The 25,025-nt window shown below is 41.4% G+C and overlaps 2 protein-coding genes across 3 annotated transcripts in view; one reads left to right on the top strand and one right to left on the bottom strand.

Annotated features, from left to right (window-relative positions):
• Positions 1-467: 467 nt before the first annotated feature.
• mynn (myoneurin) lies at positions 468-9,138 on the bottom strand. Of its 2 annotated transcripts, XM_056364883.1 has the most exons (10): positions 9,086-9,131; positions 8,421-8,490; positions 8,271-8,293; positions 7,159-7,433; positions 6,043-7,049; positions 5,045-5,204; positions 4,473-4,651; positions 4,241-4,333; positions 3,800-3,925; positions 468-3,320 (listed from the first exon to the last, which is right to left on the bottom strand). In XM_056364883.1, exons 4-10 carry the CDS (start codon positions 7,422-7,424, stop codon positions 2,905-2,907), a joined length of 2,247 nt encoding a protein of 748 aa, XP_056220858.1. In that variant the 5' UTR covers positions 7,425-7,433; positions 8,271-8,293; positions 8,421-8,490; positions 9,086-9,131; the 3' UTR covers positions 468-2,904. The 2 variants fall into 2 exon arrangements, with proteins under 2 accessions (XP_056220858.1, XP_056220859.1); XM_056364884.1 differs by lacking the exon at positions 8,271-8,293 and having other exon boundaries at positions 9,086-9,138.
• Positions 9,139-17,219: 8,081 nt separating this feature from the next.
• pld1b (phospholipase D1b) overlaps positions 17,220-25,025 on the top strand; it is a 36,543-nt gene continuing 28,737 nt past the window's right edge. Inside the window, exon 1 of the mRNA XM_056364949.1 lies at positions 17,220-17,313. The gene's annotated coding sequence lies outside the window, so the exon portion shown is untranslated. The remainder of the gene's footprint in view (positions 17,314-25,025) is intronic.

Below are 25,025 nucleotides of genomic sequence, written 5' to 3'. Positions count from 1 at the left end.
ACAATTTTTTCTGTAGCAAGCGTTAACATAATGTCTCTTTTTTATGTTTTAATGGTTAAAATTTATTTAAAAAAATGTACATTTGATTCCTCTTCTCTCAGATACCAAATGACGGTGAAATTAATGATTTTATTAATGATTAATAAATAATTTAATAATGCTTTATAAACCATTAATGGCTTAATTAACCAATCTTATTAATTAATAAGAGCAGCTTTTGGGTTGCTTGATTGTAGAAAATCCTCCTCCACCTTGACATATTTTTTAATTTGTATTGATTACCATTAAACTTTATCTTCTTTTTTTATGTTGTAAATTCCTGGTTTGGCTTGTTTTTATTTGATTTTACTTTCCGTTTCTTTCACATGTGGATACTCCTGGAATATCTTCTTTTAAACATACATATAAAGCAAAATCTTTTATTGAATATGAGGTGTTTGTTTGATAAATGTGCCACACACCTGATCTTCCCTTTTTGTCTTTTATTTTATTTTCCTGTTCTGTTGTACAGTTTTTATACAGTAGTGAAGCTGTGTATGTAATTCACATTTCTGTACACGTAATGCAGACATTTTATCCAAAACAAAGAAAGAAAAAAGAAAACATGAAACAAACAGCTACTTTCAAGTTGATAGAAACACTGTATATGAAGCAGTTTTCAAACTTGAAGCACAAACATTTCTGCTAAGACCTGAAACAGCTGCTTTAAAAAAAATAAAAAAAAACACTAACTATATTACACTGAAACAGAAACCTTGGTTTGCATCAACAGGGCTGTTCACAATGATAAAGCCACCATCACATGTCAAACACTTACAGGTGAAACATTTATGATAAATAAAATCATATCTCAGAGCATTAACTAGGCTCCTGCTAACTACATACATATCTATTAAAACAATGGAAGAGTCGTATTGGCTGTCTCATTACACATTTATTCTGTCAACATTTAGGTCTGAGGACCTTGTTTTTCTGTTAGTTACTCATCTGTTACTGAGCTGTAACAGAAAAGTAACTCCAGCCACACGTCACTGTCCGAGAACATGTTGTTAGTCTGACAGGTTTTTTTTGGTAAAGTAGTAAAATTTAAATAAAGTTCAACTAAACTCATCAGCCACAGTGGAAGAAAAAGTAGAGCAGAGAGGTTTCCTGGCGACGTCACTGACGCTTCATGACGCGTTACTCTAAGTGATGAAATGAGACACGGCTCTAAATGAGGAGTGATATTCAGACCTGGTAGAACATTTTCACTTTTTCACAGACAGTTTTGACTAAAAGTTCCCATAAACTAAACCCAGGAGGCTTTTCCTCCTCTTCTGAACCGGTGTGAGGATCAGGGACGCAGCGATCAGACTCTGTCCTCTTCTGATCCTGACACCTGAACTCGATGCTCTTTAAAATCTGTTAACCTCTAATTAAAGTGATTCTTTTCTGTGTGAAATAGAAAATATGACAACATGCCTCCCGCTGTTGAAATGACAAACTAACTGCTGTCATTTAAGTTGCAGGATTTCTACGGCAACACAAAACTGAATCGACTCACTATGAGTGATGTAACTAAGACCCGAAACAGGAGATTTTATGACGTGAATAAAAAACTTGAAACTAATGTGGATTAGTCACGTTACTGTACGGGTCAGTGTTGGCAGCAGAACGCTGGATCTGTGCATCTCTGATGAAGATTTATTAACGAATTTCAAAAGATCAAGCTTTGTTAGAGACAAAACAACACAAACTCATCTAGAGCTGCAACAATTAGTGGATTGATTGATTGTCAGAATAATAATCGCCAACTATTTTGACAAGATTCATTATTCAGGTCAATTTTCAAGCAAAAATTCCAAAAGATTTGCTCTTTTCAGCCCCTAAAAAATGTGAAGATTTTCCGTTTCTCTGTCTTGCATCACAGTAAACTGAATATCTCTGGGTTTTGGGACGTTGGTCAGAAAAAAAACAAATCATCTGAAGACGTCCGGGATGGATCATTATTTTCACAGAGAAAAATAATCTGCACATTAAATGATGAAAATAATGTTTAATTGCAGCCCTAAAATCATTAGTGTTGTTTATGTCACTCGGTACAGTAAATTCCTCACCACCTGTTTCAGAGTTATGGAAACACTTGCGGCACCAGGAACTAAATTGAAGTTGCTATGGCGACAGAGGGTTATCTGTTCAGTGGCGGTGATTTCTGGCTTTTCTGGCATCAATAACGGATCCACTCTGTTGGATTTCTAACTCCGATTTCCACTTAGTGAAAATGTGGCCGAGTCGTTTGTCAGTGACGGACTCAAGAGAACAGGAGACAAATGTTAGTTTTCTTCTTCTTTTCTTGTTTTTTTTTTGTTTTACAACTCAGGTCTTATTTTTAAGTTTTTTCTTCCCTCATTTCTACAAGTAATTACAACAGTATTGTAACTTAAAGTAACAGCTGAGATCTGGAAGCAGCAAAATCATTTCACTCAACTTTGATGACACGAGAAAAACAACCAACGATCAGACAAACTGATAACGTGCGCACCTGAAAAGTTCAGTTCAGTAGGTCGAACTTGTTTCTAACGGACAGTTTGAATTATAATTTCACCGTCTGCTCGTGTTTCTTGATCTGTCCGACTTCTTTTTACTGAGTTTATCAAGTTCAAAGATCTCAGCAGCCATCTTTAATCATCCAATCGTTTTATTACTGATAGAGATGACGGACAAAACTATAAAAATAAAACCCAAGTTGTAATAAACCAGTTTTATCCTTCACTTACATTTTACCACATGTCCATTAAAGTCTATTTTTAGGGAAACAAGACTGAATTTGAGCCTCGACTTGGATCCACAGGCTGACTGCAGCTTGTGTGTCAACAAGTGAAATGTTCCACCACAGTGACCTTTGACCCCGCCGTGGCTCGGGCCTCACTGCTGAGGAGGGTTGTTTTCGGCGGTGTCCACTGTCCTGATGATGACGATCTGCTCCAGGCTCTGGGCCGGGGAGGGCGGCGGCCGCAGCTGCTCCACCAGAGCGTGGAGGGTGTCCGAGTTGATGGTCTGCTCCTGGTCAGCGTCGAAGGTCACCTGGTCGGCGGCAGTGATAGGCGGGTGAGCGGGCTCCGACTTGAAGCCCTCGATGATGGAGGCGGTGGTGGTAGCGTCAGCGTCGGCCTCGGCGGAGCTGGCGTCCGCGTCTGCAGACGGAGCTATGGCTTTGGGGTCGGGGGTGGTGGGCTCCGGGTTGGCTGGCTCGCCTTCGGGGATCGACACCAAACCTTTGTTTTCCTGGGAGAGTTTGCTCTGGACGAAGGCCACAGGATGACTGGAGGCCAGGAGGACGACTGCTCACACACACACACACACACACACACACACACAGACACACAGACACACACACACACAAAGTCAGAAACTGAACCTGAATCTGCGTCGTGATCTTTATGGGAGACTCACACGACTACGTTTTCATTTTAACACTCATCAATTTCCTGAGACTGAGACCTTTGTAAACGATGACATCACACCCACGGTCTCTCCTGATTGGCTCTGATCAGCCTGGACTACCAGTGGTGAATACAACATGATAATGAATGACAGTGTTACTGACCTTGTTGTCTTTGCAGCTGTTGTTCACTTACATTCTCTGTTTTAACACTGCAGCTGTGTCTTTACTGTTCCTCGTTCATTGTATTTTTTGCGACTAATCAACTGCAGAGTAGACAATCTACTTCCTGTTTACACCGGCTCGCACATGCTCAGTGTACATGATTGCTTCAATTTCAAATAATAAAATAAAAACATCCTGTTAAAAAACACCCACCAGCTCTGGCTCTCTCCTTGTGTTGCCGCACTTCATCGGCGTGAGCCTTCTCCTGGTGTTTGATCATGTTCTTCACGCTGGCGAATCTGTTTCCACACAGCAGGCACTGCACGCCGGTGTTCCCCTCTGCACAAACACAAACACAGTGCGAGACGGATTAAACCCTCCTGTCGTCCCGTCTGATCACCGCGAGGAGCAGCTCAGGGTTAAAGTTCACATCACGTCAGTTTCTCTTCAGCTTAAACTTTTCTCCAGGCCTTTAATTTCCTCTTTTACCTGCAACTTCCCTCAATCAGTGACTCACAACATCTCTACTCTTCTTCCTGAGATGGTGAGTGTCAAATTAGGAAAATAAGAAATGACCCTAGGCGTGCGTCTTAATCTTAGTTGTGAATATCATTTGTATGAAACGTTGTTCTATAAAGAAAAGTGGAAACTCACCTGGGTGAAGTCGTCTCATGTGTTTCTTCAGTTCAGAAGACGTCACAAAACGTGCGTCACATTTTGGCTGAGAACATTTGTACGGAGTCTCACCTAAAAACAGAAACACATTCATATCACACACGTGTAAAACAATATATTTAAACTTTAATACTTTAATATAATTAAACACGTTGTGTAATTCCTCCTTCACTCTTTCCCCGGGTTGATAAAGAAGGTAAAAGCGTCTCACCCGTGTGTTTTCTTGCGTGTGCGATGAGGGAGGACGAGACGGAGAACGACATGCCGCACAGGTCACACTGGTACGGTTTCTCTCCGGTGTGTCGTCGTTTGTGATACGTCAGGGTGCTGGACTGAGCGAACGCCTGACCACAGATGTCACAGACGTACGGCTTTTCCCCGCTGTGCAGTCTGTAGAAAACCAAACAAACACAAAGTCAGGGAGTCGCACTGAGACACTGTTAACTCGACTAACATGAAAAATAAAATGTCAGGAGTCAGGAGGAGATGCTGAATTATGTCCAGAGTTAGCAGACACTTATTCATTTTAGTCATTCATCCAGTAAAAATTCCAAATATCAGCTTGTTAAACATGAGGATTTTTTTTGTTTTGTTTCATATCATCGTAAAACTGAATAAATCAAAAATAATTGACACATTAATCAATAAAAGTTGCAGCTTTAAGGTGTCACTATTTAACCCTCTGAGGTCGATGGATGTTTCTATTAATATCTTTGTGATAATACAGAGAAGAAATGTGGATTAAATGTTGTTAAAGTCTGTTGACTGACGCAGCACTTGTACCTGATGTGTATTTTGTAATTGGACGACGTGGCGAACTTGAAGCCGCAGCGCTGGCAGGTGTAAGGCTTCTCCTCGCCGTGGTACATGCGGCGGTGAGCGACCAGCTGGCACTTCTGAGCAAAACACTTGTCACAGTCGGAGCAACCGAACGGTTTCTCACCTGCAGAGAGGAAGAGACACAACAAGGAGAGATTAGCCACGAAGAGAAAACACACTGATACGAACTGTCTGAAGTTCTTTGCTGACATCGCTTCATGTGCTGGAACAATTTGTCAGCTGTTGAATTACAAAGAAACTGTTGAGCAGAGGTGGAAATCACTAAACCACCTCCACCCTGATCACAGCCACTGATGAAACTAGTGCAGCTGCTTCACATGAACGCTTTTTACTCCAAGCCAGTCAGAGTTCCAACTCTAAAATATGCTGCAGAAAATCCTGAATTAGTCAAAAGACAAAAACATTTATTTTCAGTTTTAACGGTTCACGTTATTTATAAGGAAATCTGAGGTGAGGATTTGCTGCTTTTCTGTGTTTTATACCATTTTTAAAAAGGTGTTTTGGAACAAAACTTTTACAGACTTCACCTTCAGCTCGGCGAACTCTGATGCACACTAAAGATTTTCATTATCGATCAATCTGCAGATTATTTATTCGATCAGTCGTTTAGTCTTTGAAATGCCAAACAGTAGTAAAAGTATTCAGTTTACGATACATTACATTAAATATGAGGCAGAGAAAAGCAGAGAATTATTTTTCACTATTTCTGCTTGAAAAATGACAGAGACAATTAATCAATCAAAAAATAGTCACTGATTATTTTTGTTCTATTAACAGATTATTTAATGTGTGAAATGTTTCAGCTCTAACGGAGACTATTTTCTGATTCATTAAAGATTAAATGATTCATTGATAAATGTGACACAGATTAATTGGTAATGAAAATAATAATTAGCTGACTGATGAAATCCCTGATAGCTGAGGTATTACCTGTGACTCACCTGTGTGTATGCGCAGGTGTGTCTTCAGCTGTGTGGCTTGTCTGAACGTCTTGGAGCAGAAGATGCAGACGAACGGCTTCAGGCCCTTGTGGATCTTCTCGTGGCGCCGGAGGCTGCTCGCGTCTTTAAACAGTTTGTTGCACTCGGTGCACGACAGCGACATCTCGTCCATCTCCGACGGATCCTGTTCCCCAATCTCACCCTCCTCCTCCTCTTCTTCATCCTCCTCGTCATCCTCCTCTTCCTCCTCCTCCTCCTCATCATCAGCCCCCACCGAGCCGCTCTCCTCCTCTACTCCCTCCTCCCCGGTCCTCCTCCTGCCTCTGCCTCTCCCTCTCCCCCTGCCTCTCCCCCTCCCCCGGCCTCGTCCTCTCCGCCCCTCGCTGCTGCTCAGTCGAGGCTTCTTGGCCGGAGAGTCGTCGTCCTGCGAGGGGCTCCAGTCTGCGGAGGTGTCCCCGAAGTCTTTCACACTCGTGTCAGAATCTTCTAAAGACAGATCTTCATTATTAAAACCTCCTCTTCCTCTTCCTCTCCCTCTGCCTCTCCCCCTGCCCCTCCCTCTGCCTCTCCCCCTCCCCCTGTAGCCCTGGGTTTTGGGGGTGCCATCAGCCGAGCTGCCGGGCTCCGCCTGCTCGCCACTTAAGCTCTTGGGCCTTCCTCTCTTCCTGCCCTGTCCACGTCCAGCGCTCTTTGGTGTTGTTGGGGTGTACTCTTCATCGCTCTTGTCTCCCTCTCCCACATCCACATCTTTGGTCTCACCCTCCTGCTGTTTACCGTCCTTCCCCTCATCATGCCAGTCCCCGGCAATGGAGACAATAGACAGGGGGACCGGGGAGGTGGGGCTGCCGGGAGAGGTTGGACTGGGAGGAGAGAGACCAGTTTCTTTGTCCACCTCAGACTGGGAGGTTTCGCTGGGCTCGGACCAGTGGGGGATTTCCTCCAGATACTTTGTGGCCTCAGACATTCCCAGGAACACAGCTGCTCGACGCACAGCTGCTTGTCTGGTGCTGAAACCATGAAAACAAACATTTTATTCAGTAATTCACCTGAAAAAATGCAATTTAATCTGAATTCTCTTTAAAACAAAAGCACACCCTGTATGAAAACCTGTGTTACCTGCTGAGGTTCATCTGTCCAGTGTAAATAAACTCCAGTAGCTTCTCCAGGGCGTAGCGGCTGACTTTGTCCGGGTCCAAGGTCGTGACATCTTGAACTTTCTCAGCCTGGGAGGAGAAGTACTTGCTGAAGGCAGCCAGGATGTTGCGGTGAGCTCTGAACTCCACATCTCTCACCATTATGGTTATGTCGCACAAGAAGTCCATCTCTCGCTGCTGATGCAAACGCTGCAACAGCAGCTTCCCATGATTGGTGACATGAGTCATCTCTGCTGCCTGAAAACAAGAGACAGTCGCATCAGTGTCATTAATGTCAGTTTAAATTCACATGAAGAAGAACGTCGAGTTTCTTTTCTCTCTGTATGAGCTGTTGTCCTCTGGGAGGCGCTGTAAGACACTAAAAGTGAATATTTTCATTCTGAGAGAAATCAGCCTCATGAGCCACAAACTGCAGGTACTGAGAATTATAATTTAATCTTTAAACGTTGCACGTCACACTTGCATTGTTCAAAAAAAGGAAAGCATTATTAATTTTGCCTATTGTCGACAAATCCCATGAAAATACTAAAACTATTATTTTCATTACTAATTATTCTGCTAATTATTTTCTCAATGAATTGGTTTGTGTATAAACTGTCAAGAAATTAAAAAAAAAGAAAAAGAAAAGGTACTGGTTATAATTTCCCAAAGGCTTAGATAATATATTCAGATGACTTATTTTATTCAACAAACAAACCAAAACAATAAAATATTGTTTAGATTCAGTTACGATGAAGAAAAACAGCAAATTGTCAAATTTAAGAAAATTTAAAAAGCAAATATGTGTAAATTTTAATTGAAAAACTATTAAAACGATAAATTGATCATTAAAATAATTGCAGATTAATTTTCTGTCCATTGACTAATTGATTAATTGTTGTGTTCCTGCTTTGAATACACAAACAATACTTGTTTTTGTTTTATTTCATTGTTGGTTTGGTTGACACTAAAAACCATCAATGAAATCCTGAAGTGAGTATTTAATATCTGTTCAGGCCTTGAATTAAACTGACTACATTTAAAGCACCTGTACATTAAATAAAGCCTAACAGTTTGTTTACATTACTCACTCACCTGGCGCAAATCCAATGTCAGAGCTAGAAAATAGAGACAGAATATTTCAATTAAATTTAAATATTATGAAAAATGGCGTCAAAGCTCAGGGGAAAATGTTGGAATTTTAAGTCCATGTAATAAAATAATAATAATTGAAAAAAAACTTACTTTCAGTAGTGTATCAGTGATGCTGAGAAGTTGAGATACAGCTTCACCTCCTCTTAGATTGTAGATTTCTCTGTTGGCATAGTTAAGAATGAAGAAGAGAGTATGGGAACGTGTAGACAGACAATCCACGGGGCATGTTAACAGCCTAGATAACCATTTCCCATCTAAATAACCATTTTTCAACAGATATAATTCTCTGAATAAGCAGCGTTGACAGGTGAGATGAAGAAACGGTTTTGGAAAATAAAAGCTCCCGCCTGCTTCCTGAGCAGGCCTTCAGCTCCGGCTAATGCTAACAGCAGTGTCGTAGATAGGTCAAAATGACTTCTGGTGGTTGTTGGTCGCTTCGCACAGATTTATGAACACTCTGTGTACCGTACAAGCCATCACAGAGGCGGTTACAGTAATTCAGTGTCTAACAAGAGAGGATAGTTTGTGCGGCTGAAGCTAACTGTTTTCATAGTGGTAAAAAGCGCGGAAAACATTGAGCTCTTATTTCGAAGGTTTGTCGGTTTGTACCGGCGGTGTCGACGTAAGTTGGCACAAAATGCCAGACACGCTTATTTCTGTTACGAGTCGTGCAAACACGTCATTAATTATCCCTATTTGCTTAAATAAATGCACTAATTTGATCCAGAGCAAAGTAAATAAAAGCAGTAAAGTACCTTCTAATATCCGCGATCTCCAGCCATTATCCCGTGACGTCGTTACTTCTCGCGAGACCGCCTTTCATCAAAGTTACTCTGTACGGTCAAGATGAGTACCGCCCCGCCTGGACAACGGACGGGAGTGGGGAATGTTTACTATCTCAAAATTCACCATCAGACATAAATAAGACATTTCCTTTGAATTAGTCCACAGACTTAAACACTCTCGTTTTTATCTTGATATATTTAAACACAATATATATCGCTTGTGATTTATTAATAGTCCTAAAATATATTCTTCATTATTAATTATTAGGAAAAAAAGTATCCAGAATTTATCCTGTTTTTCACTTAAATGAGTCGTTTGGTTCTTTGACCACAAAAGGAATGATAAGGACAAATAGTGCTTGATCCATATTATCAGAATTATGGCCAAATTAAATATTCATAAATATAAATACTTCTGCTATTACCTTCTTTAATTTATGAAATTAAAAACTACATCTACATTATTGCTTACAATACAAACAGTGAAAGTGTTTAATCATACACCACCTGCGTGTTTAAAATTTATTTATCTTTTATGATCTGTGTGGCCTTTCTCCCTGATAGTTCACATAACTGCACTCTTAATATTCTTATGTACTATATATTATATGTTGTTGTACACTTTGTTGCACTTGAACAGTTCCCACCCTTCTCAGATAATCTAACAGTTACTAGAAAACATAAACATAAACATAAAAAAAAATCTTTATTGATTTCTTGATTTTAGTTTGAGTAATGCAAATGCAACTGTTTACCATGATATTTGTGGGTGTGTTTACATAGAAATGTAATGTAAAGAGCCTGTCCAGCCCACGGCTCCATCTGGCAGCACATATAAATAATCAATTTTTGATTAAATCTAAAAAAGTAACTGAACATCAGCAGAAAACTTGTTTTTGCTGACCTCCAGTGGTTGAAGTATGTACACACAACTGTGACACATGAGGAAAATACCTTTTAACCTGGTGTAAAGGTTTTGTGTTTTTTTTTACTGCTCACATTCATGTGCTGAGGCTGAGAAAACTCTGTCAGGTGTTTTTTTTTCCTGTTGCTACTGGATTAATCTGATTTATGGTCACCACACAGCATTTTACAGTAAACTCTTCCTCCATCCTGGAACAGCCAGAGGGATTTTAGTCTCTGCAGGTGCATTTTAATGGGGAGATAAGTGACCTGAATATTGCACTGATAAATCATTAAAACTTTCAACATGTCAGCTAAAGAACCCTTCTCTTTTCAAATGAGTTTCATTAATCTGCACCAGAAGCATCATTTTGGTGTTTTGCAGGAGCAAACTACCATCCAGGGAATTTTATTATCTCATGACTTCAGTCAGTAAATCTTGTGCACTGCCCTCCCTCTGGTACAGAAGAGAGCAGCAGCACAACAACATCCTGCAGCCGCGTTTATTATTGGCAGGAACTGAGGCTTTTATCGTCTGAATGGGCTCGAGCATTCAGCCTCAGAGGGACCCAACAATCAGATTTAATTAAAAAGCCTGTATGTAGCAATTGTGAAAGAAATATATGACATGGAAAAACTGACTTTTTCCTTGAACTTGTGCATGGACAAATTCACTATGTTCTGGAGGAAATGGACGGCTCATCTTGAATAAGTGACACCCACAACAGGAGCCAGTTAATAACAACCACTAATGTGCTCTATTTCACCCCCCCCCCCCCCCCTTTTTTTTTTTTTTTTCTCTCTTTTTTGCCTGAGTACAATGCCCCCTACTGTCCTACTTGATGTGCTCTCTCGGTGTTGTTGGCCACTGATGTGAGAATGTCTCTGCCCTGTTTTCATATGAAGGATAGACTATGGACAAAAGGATCAAATATGACTGAAATGTCTCTAAACCCTGGACCTACCTCTTGAAATGTACACATTGTCGTTATGATTCCTCTCTCCCTGTGTAATAACACATATGCGTAGCTATATTTTTCCATCTGTGCCTTTTCTGTCTTGTTCCCTTTCTTGTTCTTCTCCTTTCCTTCTCTATAAGTGTATTGAAAAATGACTTCAAAAAAATAAAGTAAAAAATAAATAAATAAAATAAAAAGCCTGTATGTCATGGGCTCAGAAATATTGATTTTGTCTCAACCACATACATGTCACAAGTATTTAGGGATAAACTATTGATTATTTCTAAAGAATTGGAAATCTAGCTGATAACGCACTAGACAGACAGGATAACACACAATACAAAACTCTGCAGGATCTGCAGGAATCTTGCAGGTGCACACACACCTGTACCACCTTTACCATGACCTGTGTACTTGCACATTATTGGGGGGAAACTGTTACTAACATCTGAGAAATGTGACTCAAAGGTCAGTTTAAAGGATGGTAGCAAGACAGAATAATAATCTGTTATTAATATTATAATATTAATCTGTTATCTGTTATAAAAGTGTAAAATTATGGAAATCTGTAAGTAAACACGTCAAGTTTGCCAATAACCCAATAAGACTAAGTGCTTTTATTTTAATTAATATGGCTGACGAATGGTATAAACTCTTATACAGTTTGTCTGCAATCACAGTTTAAAAAGATGCAGTTGGGGCGGCGGTGTTCCACATGGAGCAGACGTAGGTCCCCTTTCTTTTCAGTTATTTTATGCACTTACTCACTTATAGTTGATCCAGTGGGACATAATACGGTCAAACAGTCTGTGGTCTCTTCAAACCTACTAATTTATAGCTCCAGTCGTCAGGGGGGAAAAAAAGAACAACCCACTCGCGTGTTGGTTTGATGAAGGAAACAGGACACTCATTCAAAGTGCAAATCCCAGCATTTATTAAAGCTAACAGCAATATAGCATTAGAAAAAGGAGATGTTACAGACAAACTATCTCTCCCTGACAACAACATGCAGTTGTGCCAGTTCACGAAGTCTGACACTTTACCTCTTTCCTCACCCAGTCTTTCATACTCTCACATAGAGAAAAATAATACAATGTGGGTTGAGTCTCTTCTTATCGGTCCATGCCGCTGTCTTCCTTGTTTTGCTCCTCCACGTGTTCTCTCACTTCCCACGTGCCGGTGGATCTGTGAGAGATTCACACAAACAGAGACAATAACTCTATTCCTCGGTTTTCATCTTACCTCTCTTCCAGGATGTCTTCCATATAAGGAGTTGTGGCCTTCAAACAATATCATAAGTTCAGTCTGTTCTTCTGTAACGTTTATAGTAAGTTATAAGCATATTATGGTTACATCAACAATGCACACATTATTTTATTAAAAGTATAAAAACAGATTAATATAAAATCCTCTACAATTCCCCCTTTTGATCTCAGACATTTCTGAGATCAATCTTTACTGTATCCCTGTTACCATCACCATGTCATCCTCCTCATCAGTCACATCCACCTCTCCCCCCCAGGAGGGGCATCTGGTATGGAGGTGGTGGCGGGGCTTTACCCTCTATGGTGGCGGTGATAAGGCGAACACATAGAGAACGGATATAAAGTACACAACAACATCCACACAAAACCAACATACCTGTCACTGCAATCAGGGAGGAGACATCGGAGATCAACAGGTTGCGCCATTTGCCAAACCAAGAATCAAATACGTCAGTGAAAGCATCGTCAATACCGGTGTGAGAAGCCATTTAATCATCTAATGCTCTGATAGCTTGTAATGCTCTGGTTACAGACCCATCAGGAGCTGTGTTATTGAGAACAACAGTACAACACTGTTCACCAAACATGTGGCATACACCCCCTTTTTCAGCCAAAGTTTAACTCAATACCTCCATACCCACGTAGGGCACTGTCAGAAGATGAAGAGTGCTGCACCTGTCTTCTGGTGCGATTGAGTGGTGTCAGCTTCACCTGTCTCTGGTCTCCGTGGTCTCCTCTCGACCGCTGCAGCGTTTCCCAAATTAAAACTGGTAAAACAATCACAAGAGACAACAAAACCTATCATTAGAACTTATAAAGTCTGCATGGGAGGGTGATTTGGGGGTCCTGACAGCAGAGCAATGGAAAAGAGCCCAAGAGGGAGCGCACAGCCTCAATCTGTGGCCGACATGGCCTCATCCAGTTTAAGGTACTGCATCGCCTTCACTTTCCCAAGGTTAGACTCTCGAGAAGTCACCAGACTCTCTGGCACACACTTTCTGGCTTTGTCCTTCCTTACACACCTATTGGAGCTCGATTTTCAACACACTACCAGAAGTTTTCAAAATGCTGATACAGCCAGATCCTGTAATAGCCATTTTTGGGGTGGTGAGAGAAAACAATAAAAATCTTACTGGAAACAATCTGAAAATTACAAAATTCATCACTTTGCTGTCGCGGAAACTGATCCTGAGGGAAATCTTACAGCTTCTTAAACTTACACAGTATGTGGATCCTCAGATAACTTTGAAAAAATTTGGAAGACATTCATGGACCACATTAAAAATAAGCTTTAATTCCCCTTGTTTTTTAATGGACTTCTACCACTTCACATCATGTACACGTTTGCCACATAGCTCATCATAATGTACTAATCTTTTTCATTTTACGCAACTGCAATATGTAATTGTCTGTTTATCTGTCTATTTTTGTATATGTGTTTCGTGCACAGTCTCTTTATGTTGAACTGTTAACTTCTCTTGAAAAAAACAACAAAAACATTTAAAAAAAGAAAAAAAAAGATGCAGTTTAATTAGAGAGGAAGTTGCAATTTTACATCACCAAAATAAAAGCACAGTGTAGTGACACTAACAACAATCAGAACTGAAAACATCTGAAAATATACATTATTTTCTGAACTTAATGCAGCTTTAATGGTAACGACAGGCTGCACTTGTCTGTGGTTTAAAATGACACTTGACCACGTGAATACAGGAGAAACAAACAATGAGACTTTATGATGCAGCACAGATTATATGTTGTGAAGTTTTGATGTAATGGAATCTGTGTTATAATATTTCCGAACAAAGTTTGGCAGCATGTTGGTATTTATTCTGTAAATTAAAATAAATCTATGAAAAACCATTGCATTTCTTCTGACACATCCATGTTCCCTTACGTCTGGAGAACATGATTTTCCTCATTGCTTCATTTATCCCTCACCAGAGGACATTTACAGAACCTGCTGTCTCATCATCCGAGACTCATCTCACCCAGGGTCACCGCCTTTTCACCCCGCTGCCCTCCGCGGGGAGACACGGCTCCTCAAGAACTCGCACTTTCAGATTCCTGACGGGTTTTTATCCAAGTGCCATCGGAGAACTGGACCGCTGAACATCAGGCTGATAAAGACAACACTGACCTGATCATGTGCCATAATATCTGTGCAATAGTACTGAGGACTCATTCTGCTTTTATTGATGTGTACAGATTGTGTTTATGTTTACTGTATGTAGCCCTGGAGAAGTTATGATAATTAATAATTATTAATAATTGAAATTATAATTATAACAGCTTCTGCGATTTGGATTTTGCTCTTGAAATAAATTCAAGATAAAATGAAAATATTCCAAACACCTCAGACTGATGTATTCGTGCAGAACTTAGTTCATTTTACTGTGGAAGTGACTCTCACCAGCAGTCACAGGGGTTTTGCATCATTTCGTTACGAGCGCGTCATCAGTTTCTGCAGCTCGGAGAAAAGCTGAATATGCAAATGCATGAACCACAGAACCAGATTAAAGTGACAGAGATATTAGCAGCTGCTCCAATAATCATGGAGCTGATGATCCGTCTGTTCACACGCCACAGGTCTGTTCTTCCTCTGTTTCAGTGTCTGAGCGGGAAAGAGGCGCTCTGCTGCTGTGATGTTTAATTCACTCTGAGCTCAGTGTGTGTGTGTGTGTGTGTGTGTGTGTGTGTGTGTGTGTGTGTGGGTGGTAATGAGATAACAGAGTGAGTTTAACCGGCTCTCTGCAGAGATAACAGAGGCTGTGGTGAGGAGGAGGAGGAGGAGGAAGAGGCTGCTGATGTGGCTCAAGGAGGCAGATCTCTGTCCAGCTGTGTGCAGCTGGAATGGATCAGAGTTTTATCAGGACCGTTAGAACAATGACTTACTGTATGTAGGTTTACAACACCAGGCCGTTTTAAAACGTTCATGGTGATGCAAATAAAAGACACTTTTATGGGCGGAGTGTGATGCACACACACTTTGAGATGATAATCTTTGTAGAGCTGCAACAATGAGTCGATTACCAGAAAATTATTTGGCAATATTCATATTTTAGTTTTTTCTTTTATGAATAAATGTCAAATATATCAATATAATATATAGATTTGATGCATTCCTTCTTTGCATGTGATAATAAAACTGAATATCTTTGGTTTTCAGAATAAAACAAGACACCTGAAGATGTTGATTTGGGCTTTTGGAAATAAGACAATTAACTGATCGATCATGAAGAAGAAGAATCGAAGGCGAATGTCAAACAACATGCACCAGACTTCAGAGAAAAACCTTCAAATTCAGAGTAAATATCCCAAAAATTGAAAGAGTTCTTCCCTGATCTCTGCTCCATGCTGTCTGTCAGGTGACACAGGTGAAATCATGTCCTCCCAGGTGGAGGCGATAATCAGCTGCAGCGCTCCGTCTTTCTGTCTGAAGTTGTTAACTTGACAGCGGCTGCTCCACCTCAACAGATGTTTACACTTATACTACATACAGCAAATTAACGATTTACAACATCGCCATGACAACAGACCCATTACAATTACATTAAACTGGTTATAGATTCACAAACAAACAGAAAAACATCAAAACAATAATAAATTCTTAGTTTCGAAACTTCAATCTCGACCTTGGAAACAACAGATCCAGCCTTGAGGTCCATTTAGTTGCTGTTCTGGAGCTTTTGACCACATCACACGGTCTTCCTCAGCAGATTCAGTTCAGATTTTCAGTCTTTTCTGAGCGTTTGGACATCGAAAGCTTTCCCATCATGCCCTTCCTCCTGGTGTCAAACACAGACTCCACCATTAAACACCTGAGGCCTAAAGGTCAGAGACAGGTCGTGACCCTGGAGGTTAGGTTACCTGTGGCTCACCTAAAAGTCACATGGTCAAGAGGTGAAAGTAAAGCTCCCAAATTAACTCTGATACCATGTACTGTACTGTCTCCCTCCCTTTCACACTTTCTCTCCCCCCTCCCTACCTCCCCCCTCGCTCTCCCCCTTCATAATCACAGAGCTCCTGACAGATTGATTATATGGTTGAGCTGATTGCAGACGTCAGCTGGTCTCTGCAGAGAGAGGAAGGTTTGTTAATTTAACTCTGTGTGTGTGTGTGTGTGTGTGTGCGCATAACCCCCAGTGTAACTATAAATCATTGTAATAGTCCTTTAATATCCTTAAAATCTCACGGGTAAGTTGACAGAGTTTCCTGTGGTTCATCTGTTTTATATATTTATGATCTTTACAAACACCTCACATGTTCATTATGTTTCTGCTCTGAAGGCTGCAGGCGTGGTTAATGAGAGGAACCCACTGGTTGTGATCAGCTGCATCAAGTTAGAGAGAAAACAAGAGGATCCGGAAACAAGGCAACTCACCTTTCAAAATAAATGTTGCAAATTTGATTTAAAACTAAAAATCTTTAAATTTTTTTCTTATTTTATTTTTCTTATTCACTTAAAAATATGAATTAAGGGAATTCTCATGTGTGTGAAAACAAACACACAGTGTCACACAGTTTTTATGCAATCTATCTATCTATCTATCTATCTATCTATCTATCTATCTATCTATCTATCTATCTATCTATCTATCTATCTGTCTGTCTATCCCATGAACTATTGCACCACTCAGTCATTTTGCAGTGTACATATTTGTATTGTATATATTTATATTTTCTATAATATCTCTTCACACTCTTCTCTTCAGATTTTATTGTATATAAGATAATATTTTATGTTACTGTTAGATTTCTCTATTTATATATAAGATATCTGACCTGCAGTTACTTGCTATCTATCGATCTATCTATCTATCTATCTATCTATCTATCTATCTATCTATCTATCTATCTATCTATCTATCTATCTATCTATCTATCTATCCATCCATCCATCCATCCATCCCTTCTGAATCAGGCTGAGTTTTATTGTGAAGGTCTGATGAGTTGACTTCCTGTTGTGAGTCATGGCTCTGGTCTGTGTCCTGGTGCTTTTGGTCTCCGGCTCTCTGCGCCTCCGCTCAGTCAAACCAGCAGCTGCTGCCGCTTCACTTCACATCAGCAGGTAAGACTCGTGTGTGAGTGTGTGTGCGTGTTTTTTGTGCGTGTTTGTGTGTGTGTGTGCGTGTGTGTGTGTTCAGCAGCGCGGTTTGTCCCCAGGTGTGTTTGTGTGTTTCACTGTGCTGTTGTTCGCTGAAGTTTGCGCACTTGTGTAAATGTGTAATTAGCGGAAAATTTGCCTTTGCGCGTAAAGTTTGTGCGCAATCCGTGATGCGGTGACGTGGAGACATAGGAGTGTTTTCGCGGCTGTTTTTTGGCATGTGAAGGCATCCGTCCTCTGCAGTGGTCGGGCAGAGCAGAGCATCCCCTCGGTGTGTGTATGTGCGTGCGTGCTTGCTTGCGTGCGTGCGCGCGCTGGATTGCAGTGGGAAGAGCAGCCATGTGTTACGGAGAGATGTGGAGCACATCAGGCGGGTTGCAGAGCCGGACTCAGGCCCGGAGCAGGACCAGAACGGGTCAGACCGGTACTGAGGAGGGTGTCACTGCTCGCTCCTTCCTTTTTTTTTATTTTTGTTGCAGTCAAACCAACAACAAAACCACTTCCTATTAAAAGCCGCGAGTCCATCACAGCGTGTAAACAGCAACACCTCAGCCAACCCCTCTGTGCGAACTTCCCGGAGCAGAAAGCAGAAAGCTCCAGTCAAACATGAGTTCTGCCTGGATCTCTCCATGGAAACCGCCTCACACTTGGATATTTCCTCCTTCACTTACTGTCTCCTCGAAATGACATTTACATCAGGTGTCAGTTCATCCAGTCCAAACTAATGCAACTAATGTGTGTGTGTGTGTGTGTGTGTGTGTGTGTGTGTGCTGCTGTTCTCCTCACTCATATAAAAAGGGTGTGGACAACGAACAGAAATAAATCTTTCTCCTGAAGTTTTAAGGAAATAAAAACTGGTCAGTTACTGAAGCAGTTTCAGAGTCAGGACGCAGGTTTGGTTCCTGGTGAGGAGGTGATGCGTTTACCTTCACTGGACGTTGTTTTCAGCTCCATTTCTAACTTTTAAGGAGGCGATACACAGTAATACGTCATCCAGAGTTTCTCACCCAGAAAATTATACCCGAGCTGATGTGGTTAATCACCCACATCCTGACACGTCTTATCTGGTGATCAGCTGTAGATGAAGTCTGAAGAAAAGTCACACGTGTTAAAAAGTGTAAGAAGAACTTCTTCCTTCAAGGTTTAATTTTATATTAATGAGTTAGAGTGGAGCTGGTGTGTTTTCCTCTGTACTGATGAATGGACTTCACACTGAGTCAGCCTGCGGTTTACAGACTTTAAGAATAAGAGGAACTCTGTAATAATGATGCGTTTGTTTCCAGACAGAAAGTCAGTAGCACTTTGTACAGAAGCTGAAACACAATCTGCCGTGTTTGTGCTGAACGTCTGTGAATCATGTCAAGGGGAACGTGGCTGCAAACTGATGTCAGGTGTTTATAAAAATAAAGACAAACACACTTTCACAGAGATGCATGTTTTCTTCAGGTCGGTGGCGCCAATGCACAGAGGGCAGGGATGTTGATTCGTGGTCATTTCCGGGTCATTCTGAATCTACTGTTGCTCATTTTGAATTTTTGTGGTAATTTTGTTTGTCTTTCTAGTCCTTAACTTCCCAAAAGAAATGTTAACAGCCTCTTCAGACGGAGCAGTTGAGTTTAATAACCTTGCAGTGCTTCATCTGTCAGTCTGCAGAAAGTCCCTTTTTCATTGTGTTGTGTTGCAATGCTGCGTGTCGTCCTGATGAAAGACGTCTGAGGTAACAACACAGCCGGTTTGAGGGCATGAGGTGATTGTTGTAATATGACAACAGACAGGAAGTCCAGGTCTGAAAATAAGGGAATTACATTTTCATTGAGAGGCCTTCCTGAGATCCCGTCTCTTATTTCAGTTGTTTATTCAGTTGTGTGTTTTAGAGACACGCTCCGTCAGGGTTGGTCATGAATTCAGGACTTGGTTGACTCACCTACTCGGTTCAGTGGAGACTAACTAATGGGTTTGGCTCTAGTCTAGTGTTATACACAGGTAGGATACTCTGTGTGTGTGTGTGTGTGTGTGTGTGTGTGTGAGAGAGATTGCTTATTCATGTAATGGCTCTTCCAGCAAACAGTCGGCAGCATGGGAGTGCTTAATTGACTTTGCGGGTGTGTCTGTGCTTTTGTACCACACACACACACACCCACACCCACACACAAACACACACACACACACACACACACACACACACACAGATAAGGACAGGACAGCTCAAGGGGCAGTGGGCGCGGTGGGAGAAGTTCAGCCTTTAATCAATATTATCTGCAGAAAAATGTCACGACTGGCAACAACAGACACACTGAAGCTCGAACACCTGATTCAATCACACAACGTCTGAGCTGCCGGAGAACAAAAGCCTCCTCTTGTGTTTTCTACTGTCGACTCCACAGGAGATTAATGAAAGACTTTAATCCTGGAAAAATACAAGTAAAAAGTCTTGAAGAAAGGTTGACTACACCATCAGAAGTGTGGAGCTGCGACGGCGTGATGCTGCTCTTACGGCCCCCACACCTCCGCCGTCAGTCTTTCCACCCTGATGATGAACCTTGGGCAGGGAGTTGCTTCGGTTGGTGCGGTCCAGCCCTGATAGTGGGTGATAAGATCCACATCCTCCCTAAGGTGTTGGACGGGGGTTCAGTACAGGCCAGTCAACTTGTGTCCACATACTTTAGGCCACTGGTGTAGCTGTAGACTTCACCTGTAATTCCCAAACCTGGAGACAGGCGCCTGTGACGTCTCAAATTATCACCTGTCGATCACGACCATGGAAAAGTCCTTGGAATCACAGTAGAGTGGCCAAAAGTATCTGGACACATGCCAGGAAGGAGTGTCTTCAAAACAGGGATGTACAGCCCCACCCCAAACAATGACATGTGTCCACATACTTTTGGCCACCACAAAACAAAGCAATAACTCAACAGGTGATTGGTAGAAAGTGAGAGAGAGAGAGGGAGAGAGAGTTTAATACTGAAGATAATTAAGTAAATCATTTTATATTTTCAAAAATTAAATAAAATTCTTGTTTCTGCCCGTGTACGTAAACCTGATGTGACAGTGTGTCTCAGGGTTAAAGAGATTACTGTGTCACCAAAAGGTCACAGGTTTGATCTTCACTGCAGCCATGTGTCGTGTTAGATTAACTCTCAGTCACACCCCCACACTTCATCGTGTCAGGATGTGAAGAGGCTGCGGTCACATCAGCCACGTTCTATTTCTTCTTTGTGGATAAAATAAAGTGTTTAAACGCTCCTTCGATTGAATAACAGCTTAGCGTGTGTTAGCGTGTGGTTGAGCATGAGCAGCCTTTTTAAAAGTCAAGGGTCTGTCTCAATCTGCAGTCGAGCTTTTTAACCAGAGCAGCTGGTTTGTTGTTGCTGCGGGCGTCAAACAGCAGAAGACAAACTGCTGCGTCTGATACAGTCCAGAATCTCCTGGAGACCAGTAAACTGTAATGGCTGCGCACTCGCAGGACTGCAGACTGAGGTGTGCCACGCAGATCTCTGGAACAGTGTTATGTTCTTAAAATAGTTTAACTTTTATAGTCAGTAATCATAAAATTAGAGCTTTAAGATAACTGATATGGCTGTGAACACAGGCAGGAAGCAGAAGAACAGATTGCTGATTTAAAGCTCCTCCAGTGTAAAGGTCTGTGTCCATGTGTAGTGTGATTATAGATCAGCTCTAGCTTCTATATTAATACTGTGAAAGTATCAAAGCCTCAGTCCACAGAGAAATGCACACAGCCTGTATTCAGAAACTGAGCCTTAAAACCAGCCGTCAGGACTTCTGGAACTTTGTGATGTCACAACAAAGCAGTCACCAAGCCCCGCCCACCTGGACCCACCATCCAAACCTTGCAGGATTTGGTTTCTCTGAGTGTTTTTAACTGAAATCTGCTTTATTTTTATTGGATCACTCAGAAAACAGTCAGCCAATCAGAAGAGAGGATCAGAGCCGCCTCCTCTTCTGTTGCTAGGTGACGTCTAGTGGTCATAGTAACTATGACCGGAGGGAAAAGTGTCGGTGACGTAGTATAAAACAGAGACAAGGTTGTGGTGGATGGATGATTATGACTCAGGAACCAGCAGTTTCTGTCATCAACGACTGTGTAACCATGACAACAGAGATCATCACACGTTGAGCAAGAACTTATTTTAACCAAAATCAAGATCTTTCCCTAAACCTAACCAAGCCATTACCGTTATTATTGTCACCACGGCAACGAACGGTACGCTGCTCTCGGTACGGTCGCGTGTTGATTATGGTAACCGTGACAACCGAGGTCCGGCACACATGGTACAGCACCACAGCGCTTCAGTCATGATTTGTTCTGACACTTTTTTACCTTTTTTAAAGTGTCAGAACAGTTTTTGGGAAACGGATCAGCTGATTCTGATCTGACGCTGTTTTTACTCCCGTTTGTCTGTTTGGGAATTTAGCCGTGACACATGAGCTTCCTCCTGCTGCTTATAATGTTATAATGGTGATTGGGGAGTGTACACTGAATGCCACAAATGTCTCAGTAAATTGGACACACACACACACACACACACACACACACACACACACACACACACACACACACTGTTGTTGTGCCACAGGTTTGGCTGGTGTAAAGGTCTGAGTTGAGTCCTGTTGTTGCGGATCTGGAGATTACGATCAGATACCAGGAGGAGTCTTAACGTCGGGTAGAAATCAGGCGTCTGTGTTACCTGACCGTCCACTCGCTCTTACACACACACACACACACACACACACACACACACACACACACACACACACACAGTAATACACAAAATGTACAGCACAAGAAAGAGGAAGTGTGTTGCAAGCTGTCAGTCACATGGTGCAGGATGATGTCAGGCTGCGTTCATCAAACTGTGCCGTGTTGTAGACAGACGACAGACCGGTCAGGATGCTGTTTTTGTTCGTGCTGGAGATGGACACCGCCACAGCTCCCAGTACAGAAACTGGAAACCAGTAAAGAAAGTCTGAAACACAGATTCTGTTTTTCTTGAAATCACTTCAAACAGCAGAAATGCAGAAGTTTTGCCCCTGATGAAAGAGGATGATTGTGAAACAGTATTAACTCTCCACATCCGACACAGGAGCCCGAGATCGTAAAACATGTTTTACTGAGGATGGAAATAATATCTGCAACTAGTGGAGATGTTTATGCAACAGGCCTGAAGCTGCAGCCTGGCTCCCTTTTGGGGAAATGTCACTTTCCTCCAGAAGGAAATATCTCAGCACGACTTTAACATGAGACAAAAACCTTTGTCCTCCCTCCTTCTGAAACTGTGACACTCCCCAGAACTGGAAATACAAGGTTGGGTGAAGTGAACTCTTCTTCTTCTCTGAATACTTTTACTGCTTCGAATTCTTGAGTCCATTTTTAGTTTCTGTGGTTTTGGGGAAAAGGTTATCTCCACTTGGTCTTCTGCAGAGTGAGACTGCGCCACTGCAGAAATTAGATTGTGTTTTAGTGAATTAATGAAGTTCGAAGTAAAAGATTAAAGCGTGAAACGAAAGAACCGTCATGGTCGACGGACACATCAGTGAATCTAGTGACAAGTTGAATTTAAAACCTTTTAATATTTAATCCACTTATTAATCATCATCTAAAGACAGAATGGTGTGACACTTAAAAACCATCCTTTCCTGCTCGGATCTAGTTTTGGTTTTATATATTTATGGTTTTATTTTCAGATTTCTGTCTTTGAGATTTCTACATTCGCCCCGACACAGCGGAGGTGAATCGAACACAGACTCTCTCAGGTGTGAGTAAAAGGTCGAGCTCGCTGTGTATCCTACAGGTGCAGTTTGTCTGTGCTTGAATGAGACCTGGTCCCAGATTCACGTGGTAAATCTGATTAAACACAAATCAACTTAGAAATCTGCAGCATGTCAGACCAAACTGATTTAACCCACGGATTTTGACACAGGGAGATTTGGGACTGGACGGAGGTTATTTATTTGGTCGTATGGTTTTCTGTTTATTCATGAAGGGGTGATTGTCTGCAGTTTATTTGTCGGGCAGAGGAAGCTCTTCTTGTTTTATTCTTCCCTTGTGAGATTTAAAGTAAACTTTCACTTCTATATTTAAGCTTTCATTTACTACTTTTAGCAGCTGTTACAACCATTTATTACCATACGCTCACAACACATGATTCCAGGAGTTAAAACCAGCTAATGTTGAATGTTGTTTAAGTTAGTTGGGCCACAATCTTTCCACATTCCCTCAAGCAACTTTACAGGTACTTTATCATGCGTGTGTTGTGTTAAATATCACAAACCAGCTGATTCAGCCGTGGATGTATGAGGAGACATGTTGATGGTCGTCTGTGTGAACCGATGAAGTGAAACTCTGAATGTTTTTAGTTTTTCTCCCACTAAGATTGTTGATCTTGTGTCAGTGGTTGCTGCAGCTGACAGAGGTGACCAGTAGGCGGCAGCGTCACACTGCGTCTCCAGAGTGTGGAGGTTAATAAGCGTAGTTCTGTCTCTGCTTCTCGTTAGAGGCGTTACCTTGAGGATGTTAGAGGAGGTTTAATTAGTGTTTTTTCTGTGAGTCACCGGCCTCCTGCTGCACAGACACAGTGCAACGTGTTAAACCCTGAAAAAACCTGTTTGTGCTGAAGGGAAATGATCTAATCACCTCATTGTTCTGGACGGAGATTTCCACAGATGACACTATACACAGCATGTTGGAGGAAAAGCAGCTTTCTTCCAAAGAAAAGCAGCGGACGGGCGAAGCGTGGTCACGGTCCGAGCGCTGTAAGGTCAGCCAGGATCAATCGTCAAGGCGACAGTTGAGGATGATGATGGTGGAGCTGATGGCTTCATAATGAGCGGCATTACAAAGACGAGCTGACACACAGTATTGATCAGGAGCAGGAAATGGCCAAGTGGCGTTCAGGAGTTAAACTCCGACTCTGGTTATCTTCTGTTTGTAAAAATGTGTTTATGTCCATGTTCCTTTTTATTAAACCAAGAGTTGTCTTTCTAATGTAATGTTGTTTAATTTCTAATATTCATAATACATTTCATTTCAATCACTTGTTCCTTGTTTTTAAATATTTTTCAAGTATTTTAAACTTTTACAGACGTTCAGTTTAAAAATGTTCTTATTTTTGGGCTTTGAAATTTATCCACAAACGATCACAACCACTTGTTTATTGTAAGAAGCTGAAATATTTTCCCAGATACTGAAGTATTTCACATGATCCTGTGAATTTAGTTTTTTCCAGTCTGCAGCTCATGCAGCATCTGTCTTTTCATTAATATCATTCACACTTGTCGAGGGATGAAGTATTTCACACCACATTCATAAGGAAAGCTGCAGAGAAAAACATGTGCTAGGATGAAATGTGGAGTAACAGGAGCAGTCTCTCTGTTTCCTATAAAATAACAGCTGACAGGAAGCTGGTGTTTATCAACGGGCGGCTCTAGAAAGACGAAAGATTTAAAAACCCTGCAGAGTCCAGATCTGTCTGTAAACCCCGCTGTACATATTCACTTGTTTCCAGGTAACCGCTGGTGGTTGATAGTGTCATGAACCACGAGCTGCACTTGAACATGAACATTCACAGTACAAAAATAAACAGCAAGAAGATGAAAAATGTCCAAAAAGAAACATAAAATGATGCAAAATGATGAAAAACAACCAAAGAGAGATGAAA

The sequence above is a fragment of the Seriola aureovittata genome, chromosome 20 (genome assembly GCF_021018895.1).
Source record: "Seriola aureovittata isolate HTS-2021-v1 ecotype China chromosome 20, ASM2101889v1, whole genome shotgun sequence".
Lineage (NCBI taxonomy): Eukaryota > Metazoa > Chordata > Actinopteri > Carangiformes > Carangidae > Seriola > Seriola aureovittata.
The sequence above is the reverse complement of the archived record's forward strand: the minus strand, read 5'-3'. Positions and strand labels throughout refer to the sequence as shown.